Source organism: Hyposmocoma kahamanoa, unplaced genomic scaffold, assembly GCF_003589595.1.
Source record: "Hyposmocoma kahamanoa isolate Upper Pololo Valley unplaced genomic scaffold, ASM358959v1 65, whole genome shotgun sequence".
Classification (NCBI taxonomy): Eukaryota; Metazoa; Arthropoda; class Insecta; order Lepidoptera; family Cosmopterigidae; genus Hyposmocoma; species Hyposmocoma kahamanoa.
Window position 1 is genome coordinate 740261 of NW_020653853.1, and position 9782 is coordinate 750042.

General features: G+C 35.2%; 1 protein-coding gene across 1 annotated transcript; it reads left to right on the forward strand.

Annotated features, from left to right (window-relative positions):
* Positions 1 to 2418: 2418 nt before the first annotated feature.
* LOC113231476 lies at positions 2419 to 9371 on the forward strand. Its single transcript, XM_026465805.1, has 3 exons — positions 2419 to 2614; positions 3464 to 8195; positions 8375 to 9371. Exons 1-3 carry the CDS (start codon positions 2419 to 2421, stop codon positions 9369 to 9371), a joined length of 5925 nt encoding a protein of 1974 aa, XP_026321590.1.
* Positions 9372 to 9782: the final 411 nt, after the last annotated feature.

Here is a 9782-nt window from a genome sequence, read left to right on the forward strand (position 1 = left end):
GCGAGCCTGTCGCAATCAGGTGCATTTGCCAGATTTGTACGCACCCTAATCTGAGCACCTTCGAGATTTCAAAAATACTCCACAGAATGTACTCTCCCATTATCAAGATGGTACACTTTCAAGTGCCAGTATGTTTTTACAGTGTATGAAAAAGTTGCGGCAGTACAGGTACAGGTTGTGACAGCACATTGTACGGACAACGGCACGTCAGATTACACATTTTTGTTCAAAAATCGCCTCCAGTGCGACAGAACAAGATACGGTAATGTGTAGCTTGATGTGCTAGCGTGTGTACTTCATGCTCATATTACTTCAGCGTCCTGATTTTGATTCTAATCGGAATTGATCCGATCGGGTAGTCTCGAAATGAGATGGGTTTCTGAGCGAGAAGATAAACCTGATTTTCCTACTATATCTTTCTAATTAACTGCCTCCGTGGCCGAACGGTTACCATACCGGACTGCCACGCAGAGGTCCTAGGTTAGATTCCCGGGCCGGGAGAAATATTTGTATGGCCTACATTTATTTCTCTCGTGAGTTTGGGTGTAATTTGTGTTTGTCTATGTATGTGTCCATGGCACCCGCGACACAGGGTTTCCCTAGTGCGGGGCTATGTTGAGTGTGTGCGTTATTAAAAAAAAAATTGTGAGTTAAATTAACCCCTTCGGTACAATTGGTCTGCTTTCCCGAGCGGTCCACGTGTTTTTCCTGATTCTTCTATTTCCCATTTCGTCTACTTTCCTGTTTGGTCTACTTTCCCATTTCGTCTACTTTCCCGTTTGGTCTACTTTCCCGATCGGTCTACTTTCCCGATAGGTCTACTTTAATGATGCGTCTACTCAGATAATCTCGGGACAGAGTGCTAAAAACCGACCTCAAAAGCTTGTGGAATTACATCCATTTGCCAAGTTTTATTGAAATCGGTTACCGAAAAGTCCGCGAATCCGGCTTCACGCCCTAGTTTGCCACCCTTAGAGATGGAATGTTTTCTTCAAATTTAAATGCACCACTATTGAGGTACCCTCTTTTCAACAAAAAAATAATCCTCAAAACCGGTTGTGCCGTTGTGTTATCGCGTGGTATACATAAAAAAAATACAGCCAAATTGTGAACTTCCTTCCTTTTTTCTGAAGACGGTTAAAAACAAACTGTTTACTTGATTTTGTTTTTTCAAATCATGGTTAACGTAAAGCGGCCATCATTGTAAAACATGTACTCCATGACAATCTGCAATTATGCAATATTACAAACTGCCTTTGAAAATTTGTAAAACGAATTTTTTTGTAAAATTTTATTAACTGTCAAGGTGGACTATTTGAACAAGTGGACCGATCGGGAAAGTAGATCGATTGTACCGAAAGGAAATCAACTATTGTTCCGATTAGAAATGTCAAAAGTTTCCGATCGGCCAGTTCTGAATCGCAATTATGCGCCTCGACTGGGAAAAGACGCAATTTCAACGCAATCAAATTCAAGCTGCAGAGGGTAAACCTACAAGTCTGTAAATATGAAATAAAATTCACAACCAAAATTTTGGTGACTTACAAAAATGTTCGCAGTGAAATGATTTTCGGTTGGAAATTGGTATGGAGAACCATCTATCTATTTTGACAGAATTTTGTTATTAAATTTACTTTTTTTAATGAGTATGTAGGTACTTCTTACAATAAAACATTTAAAAAAAACTTTATGTATAATAATTTCAGTACAAAGTACTAAAAAAACCGACAAGTAAAGACAAGAAAAGTACATGGAATTACATATAATTACCAAGTTTTATTGAAATCGATTACTGGAAAGTGCGCAAACCCAGTTTCATCCCCTAGTTCGCCACTATACGGGACTTCACACAGGAGATGATAAAAATCGGTTCTCACTACTCAAAGTATATTGAGAGAGAAAAACGCCTTGAATTGGAGAATAGCAAAATCAATCATTAAAATAATTGCTCCTCATAATAACATTTACGCGCTATTTATAAAATGAATCTTAATGAGTAAACAGCCGCCCTTAGGAGTAGATGATTTACTTTAAAATTAAATGGGATCACTATGGAGGTACCCTCTTTCCAACAAAAAAGAATTTTTAAAATGGGTTCACAAATACCGGAGTTATCGCGTAACATACACACAAAAAAACATACATTCGAATTGAGAACCTCCTGCTTTTTTGAAGTCGGTTAAAAAAGGTCTATTAAAGGTAATGTTTTGTCCCGGCTACAGACATATATTTAGGAGTCTGTGGTCCCGGCCTATGAACACAACAATTTAAGGCTGAAAGGACTTGTATCCAAGCCAAAAATTCTTTAGAAAAAACCAAGCTTTCAATTCAAATGTCAAAACAATCTCACGTGTGATTTTTAATCGATGTTAAAAGTTTAGTTAAGTACTTTAATGAAATAAAATAATTCCGACGAAAATGGGTAAACGAAAGTTCAGTGGAGATAAAGAAGTATCACCTAAAAAGAGTAAGTTTAAGGAAGACAGTGACGAACTTGAAGAACCACCATCGGAAGAAATTACCCAAAATGAAACCAGAACACCGTCAAATCGCCATGGATTCGACGTGAAACACTTTCGGAAAGAATTATCTACTAAACAAGGGCAGACTATGGGTAAGACACACAGCTCTTTCTGAATCTACTTTGTTAGGTTAGATTTGACAATTATTGTTTTTACTTTACTAACAAATCTTTATATTTGATAAATAAAATGGGAAGGACTGTACATTACCATACCAGAAGGGGAGGGGACCCTTCGTGCAAAATTTCAAAGTTAGGATGTCAATAGTTTTCGAGATATTAATTTTTGAAAATTCGAAAAAAATAACCTCAAAAAATCATGTTTTCGCACCAAACATAGCGGGGTATACCCCTCTCTCCGAACCCCTACCGGGAAAAACCCTCCAACGTGAGTGGGGAGTTAAGGACCCCCCTTGCACTTTCTGTGTTATATGAGAAACTAAATTGAACTTAAAACCAGGCAAAAACGCAAAATCCTAATTGATGAATACATCAAACAGTAAACAACAACAAGGCGTCCTTTTTGCATTTCGCTATTTTTTTGCAACAAAAAATAATTGTTCAAAAATAAAAGCTTACATACTAATTATAGTAAATTTCAATGTTAAATTTACAATTACTTATTAATTTATGCTGTTTAATTCAATACTGCAAAAAATTTTTGAAATATAAAAATGTTTATTTTTTTGCATTATTTAAAAAAAAAATACTGCAACAACCAAATGCTGAGCTTTCCTAACCTACAAAACGTGTTTCCTATCATTTATTTTCGAATATTTCAATAATTTTTATTTTCAAAACTACGAGTTTCCTAAAGCTAATATTTTAGGATTAGACTGCTATGTAATCTATTCACCATTTTAATTTGTCAACTTGTGTGATGGTAATGTACAGTTGAGCCATAAAATGAATTAAAAACACGTACATGTTATTTTATTCCAGTTCTGACACAATTTCTACAAGTGTGCCTAAACCCGGACAATGAAGTTGATTTCTTACTGGAGTACCTCAAAACCGGCGGTAATTCACACGAGATTCTTCGACAAATAGGAGACAACAAGAAGAATCTAACACTGGCCACACCCGCATTCCACATCTTCCACCTGATTATCCTGAAGGTCCAATCTTCCCTACCTCACATGATTGCAGTTACTGAGGAAGCTTGTCGTTACTTTTTGAATACATTTATGCCAACAGTGGAAATCATGATTAGTGAAAACTCTGGTCCACGTCACAGGAAAATAATCCTCAAACTTCTGACTTCCATTGTTACATTAAACTTTGATTTAGGGATAGAAGTTTTAAATCAGGCTCCATTAACTCCAAAACACTTGCAGTATATTGTGGAAAAGTCAAATTATAAAGAAAAAGATAATGTTAGAACAGCATTTGTTCACTTCATGACTTCATTCCTTGTAGATGGACACTTACCTTTAATGAAAGCTTTGTTGGAAAAGCAAGGATTATTGTCCCTTGTCATACCTGGTTTAGTTTTTGATGAGGCTGAAGCCGTATTGATGTTTTTGAATATTTTAAAGAAAAATGTAATTGAAAACAGTTTCATATCTAAAAGTGTGAAGCTCAAAACTTTCAGTCATCAAGTGCTGCACAATTTGTTCAAATTGTTCTCTTGGAAAGGTCCTCCTAAAGTGGGGCATGAGGGGATAAATGAGTCAAAATCAGAAATCATTGGTCTCTTAACAGAAATTATACTCATACTTTTCACATCACATAAATTAGGCCTTTATTTTACTGACAGTACTTTGGGCGTAGCAGATAGTAACAAAAATCAAAACTTATACAAAGCTTTGCTAACATTAAAAAGACCTTGGGAAAATGAACATGAGTTAGATGTCATCCTGCAGATTGTTTACAAATGCCCAGATTTACACAGAGCTATAATAAACATTATTGAGCAAAGTTTTGAGCCACAACACTCTCCTCTTTGGGAGCGTACTACAGGTTTTGTTTTGAAGTTGTTAGAAAAGTTTCAACCGGAAGAGATGATTCCAAGAATGAGTAAATTGTCTTCTATCCAAGCTGCAAATTTTGCCAGATTCACAACATTACCCGTGCCATTGTTGAAATTTATTAATGATAAGTTGGGAAAAGATCACACCGTCTCTCTGTATTGTATTAGAGTGTTGGTAAAAATGTTGCAAACATTGAGAAGATACATGCAGATTATAGAGATGAATGATACACATCAGGTTTCAGATTTAAAGAACAAATTGGATTATTTTGTACCCAAACATTTGCCAGCTCCATCCATTGTAGTATCATTAATTAACAATGTTCTGGATGGTAAAATAAGTACACAATCTACACAAGATTATAGACTTCCAGAAATCAATAACACAGAAGGTCTAATTTTACTGGTGGATTTACTATTGCTGTACAGTGATATCCATCCTGCATTCTTTGAAACTCTAGAAGGAAATTTGGATATGAAGAAACTTCTGGATTTTTCAGCAACTCTTTCAGAAGGACTGGTACCTCTTTTGAAATTTAAAATTGTTTCTCTATGGCTTACATTGGATAGCTCTGCAATATCTCTGAAAAATTCAATGTTTAAGGACCTGTTTCTCATAATGTTGGAAGTTTATACAAGTGATGATGATACAACATGGATAGAAGCTAAGGATACTTTACTCAAATTTTTCAAAAATACTTCCATTTTTGAAGCCGATGATGACGAGATTCATATTATCTTGTACACATTAAGGAACTCTAAAGTCAACCCATCAAGTATTATTGCAGATATTGTCGAGTATGTTTTGGCAAATATTAAAGACCTATCTGAATATGTTAGACAACAGATTGTACACTTTGAAATTGCTGATGAGAATACCCAGGCGAATTTGGATAAATTGTTTAACAATTTGATGTCGAATCGCAATATAGCTGAATCAGTTTTCTTAGAAAACAAAGTACCTTCACCTTTTATTGTAGGATGTATGCAGTTTGTGCACAATAATAAAGATGCAAAAAAAAATTTGAAGCACTTTCTTTCTCTGTTCATTGCTAATTTACTTCATTGGAACTATTCTCCTGAACTTACAGAAGTGTTAATAGGGGATTCTAAATTAGACATCAGAAGTTATGTAGGTGGATGGGTTGGACAGCCAGTTCCTTTGCCTGAAGCCATTACACACGACAATGCATTAAAAAGTATATCGAAATCTCTGATTGAGAATGTAGAAGCACCCTTAGAGAACATTTTTGACTGTCTAGAAGTTGTATCTGAAGAAGACAGCGACATTATGTTGGGAGATTATTATTACAAAATAAATGTTTCCAAGAGCATTGATAGTTCAGAGTTGCTGGTTTGGTCCAAGTATCTAATATTTTGCTTAGTCAGACTGACAAACATAAACCAATTGACGGAAGAGAGACATAAGAAAATATCGAAGTATTTTAAATGTATTATTGCTATTGGAAAGAAACAGCACATGATAGACGTATGTCGATCAATAATTTTGGCTTTGTTTAAAAATCCACACGTTTTGAAAATCTATAGACCTTTGGATTTTAATAAAGAGGAGTCTTATATTCGTGCAACCAAGTTTCTCTTGTGGGTTATTACAGATTATGGAGATATTGTTAATTATTTAAGTAGAAAAGATAAATTACTGAAATCTTACCAACAAAAGAATTACAGTGAAATCGTGAACGCGTTTGTCAAGATAAGTAAAAGAAAGAATATTAATAGTACTCATACTATTCAAGTTTTGGAAACTGTAGGACTTAGTAATGAAGATGATTCAAATGTGTTTGGTCAAATATTTGAAGCAGGAATTGATTCTTGTGTAAATGACAAAGAACCAAGTCTTGTATTGGAGATACTACGGGTCTTGATGGATAAATATTCGAAAACGATTTCGTTAGAATTACATTCCAAACTATGGAAGAAAACTTTAAAACTTTACTCAGATTTGCTCACGAATAAAGATTTCGTCGTAAATTTGGAGAATGTAGAGAAATCTTTCATACAATACTTAGAAAATAAACCTCAGCGAATAATTACTGTGGGTGAAGATATTTTCAAATCATTTTTCGAGGCAAGCACAATACGTAAATCTACATACCAATTAGCTGCTCTTTTAATGACACACAACATAAAACTTTGCACCATTTTCAAAGAGCAGATATCTAAACCAGAAATACTAAGCCAACGGGAACTAACATTACCTTTAGGCAACGCTATTATAAATCACAACCATTTTCTAACAGAAAACAAAGAATTTTTACATACAATTTTCAATGAGTACAAATCAAATATTATCAAATTCTTGGAGAAACCACATAAAGCTGGACAAATTTACATTACTTGCTGGAAATTTATAAGAAAATTAATTCTCGAGTGCATGGAACCTCAGGAATGTGAAAAATTGTTCACCAAAATTCATAAGTTTGAAGTTGTCGAATTAAGTCATATACATCTTCTACAAACCGTATTTGTTAAAACATGCCTCGTTGAAAAAATACATAAAAAGGAATATTTTATGAACTATATGTTGTCTATGTTAAATTTGACGACAGCAGCCCTAAAAGAGAATAAAGAAGTACACGTAATAAAGGACATTGTAACCACTATTTACAGTGTAACACAAATATCAAAATATGTAAAAGGACTTAATATGGAACAGAAGGAAGAATTTCAGCACGTTACAGAAAGCGCAGCGTGGCAGAACTTTTGTAAAGCTATTTTGAAAGACTCGTTAAAAATTAGGACTGCCGATCACGATAACACTTGCGGACCTCATTTGCTATATTTGCTCAAAACTTTGGTGCAGTTATTCTACAAAACAGATCACGAAGATATTGTGATGCTGTTCGAAATGGTAACATCACATTCTGAGTTCTTAAATGTGATGCTGAGCCACCACAGTTCGGATATAAAGTCCAGATTGATTGAATTCCTCTTTATTCTAATGAATTCAAACAAATCTGTCATGAAGATTCAACATGTTCCAGTCTACTTGAGCGCATATCACGCTACTCGAAGTCCTTGCGATAGAATGTTGCTGAACATTCTTCATTACTACGAAAGTAATGGGTTACCTGTGAATGAATATAAACCTTATGTCTGGGGTGATTCGGCTGCTAATCATTATGCCGTTCGCAAGAACAGAACCTCCTCGCTTTGGGCTCATCCTACTCCAAACCAGGTTCTAAACTTATTTGAGAAAGATATTTTAGACAAAACTGTTAGACATTTCCCTGTGACACAGCGTCTAGATTATTATTATGAAATTCCGTCAAACATTGATATGACGAATAACGACATGCAATTCGATAGTTCTGTTAAGACTGCACTGCTAATCATGTGTAATGATGCTATGTTCAAACCTCAAACGGTAAAAGACAATGAATCAGAGTTTAACCACCTTGTAATGAAGGCGAAGTACACCGATACAATTTTAAATTTGAAGTCACGAGATTTGGTACATGAATCACATATGAATGAAGATGAAGGAGTGTACGATCCTTTATTCATGTTTCCATTGTTAAGTCATCTACTAGCGCCTGGGTCAGCAGCGTCCTGCTTCAAGCTTCTAAGGACAGGACTACTGTCAGTGCCAATCGTGGCGCTAGGTTCTCACTGTCAATTGATGAGAGCTGCGGCCTATCACGTGTTGCACAGATTCTGCCTGCTCCTGGAAACAGAGACGTGAGTGTTTTAAAAGTCTTTTTGAATAATTTTGAAGCGGTTAACTAGTGCAGTGCCAAATGAATGACATTTTTGATCTCTGTGAATTATGGTGAAAACTCGAAGTCAGTCCATTTTAAGGTTATTGGTGTTGGTAAATGTTATAAGAAATTACTAATCAAACGTAATTTATTTTTCAGGAGACACAAAAACGACAAGTTGTTCCTGACCGATTTTATTAGCACACTTCGTCAAAGTCTATCGACTGCCATCCAAAATGGCGAAGAATCAATGGGAGATTTAAGAAATCCGCGATTACCTGCAGTATGTGCTTTGTATCTGGCCAAAGCTCTTATGACATCCACAGCGCCTTCCGATCCTCTGTACAAACCTGTGAATAACTTCTTCATTGCCAAACAAATCGTAGATTTGACTGTCATTCCAGATTTCCTAAGTCTTTTCCACGATAGTGACGTAGAAGCTGCGGAAAGAAGAGCTTGGATTTTAGACATCATTAGAGACGGCACAAAAACAATGACAGACGTAAACGTGGTATTTAAAACTATGTGTCTAAAGATGATTATGGACTTCAGTTCTTCTGTGTTGACAGATAGAAAAATGTTAGAGAAAATTTTAAGTGCGTTAACTTCTATAGTTGCAATACCAAAAGCATTTGAGATTTTGGTGGAAGGCTATGGGTTAATATCATGGTTGCATTCAATAGTAAGACACGTACGGGCAGAAGACAAGGCATTAATAAAGCCAGTGTGTCATCTTATAGAAAGCTTCTTACAAAGTATGCTAGTGAACTCATTTGCTAGGAACTTAAATAGCGTCGCCAAAAACGGAAAACCGATTGAATTTTCAGAACTAAAAGTTAACAAGGACGTGGAAAATGAGATTTTGAATATTTTGTATGATTTGTTGCAACGTATGGACGGTTTGGAAAGCGAAGATGTTGCTTTATATGTTAATGTCTATAAATTGTTTTCTAAAAGAGCTATTAAGGTGTTGTCAAAAAAGCAAATGTTGAACTTGATACGTAGAATTGCTATTTTTGACAAAGAAAGTGATGGCGTGAGTATATTGACAAAAGCCGTAGAAAGGAACAATGATTGCTTACTAAGAAGTAAAAATTTGCAAACCGAAGAGCCCTTCGTAAGTTTAACTAGTATTGTATGGAAATATCTTGCGTGAATTAATTAATGTGACGGCAGTGATAAAGTCTATTTTACAATTCGAAAATCGGCTGTTAAATTTCTTTAGCTTATGTATCTTTGTGATCGTTACGTTTTTGTACAAAATCATTAATTGAATAAAAGATTTATTTTAATAGTTGTTGTTATCATTTCAGAAGAGTATAATATCAATAAGTTTGAATTACTTCACTGTTGTTGATTGTAGGCACTGACAAGTTACTTTTGCGGCCTGAGTTGATACGTGTGTGTTTAAAAAAAGTAAAATGGACAGATGCTTCCCTAACGCCTTTATTACACACCTGAACACTGTTGATGAATTCTTCTCATCGTCTGCCATTTCCATCATCAGACCATGTGTAGGCCACCATCACATTGTATTTTCTTTGGAATTACATCTATGCGCCATGTT

Coding starts and splice junctions, on each gene's coding strand:
- LOC113231476 (XM_026465805.1), top strand. CDS start 2,419: ATGGGTAAACGAAAGTTCAGTGGAGATAAAGAAGTATCACCTAAAAAG. Junction 2,615..3,463: donor TAAACAAGGGCAGACTATGG/GTAAGACACACA, acceptor ATTTTATTCCAG/TTCTGACACAATTTCTACAA. Junction 8,196..8,374: donor CTGCTCCTGGAAACAGAGAC/GTGAGTGTTTTA, acceptor TTTATTTTTCAG/GAGACACAAAAACGACAAGT.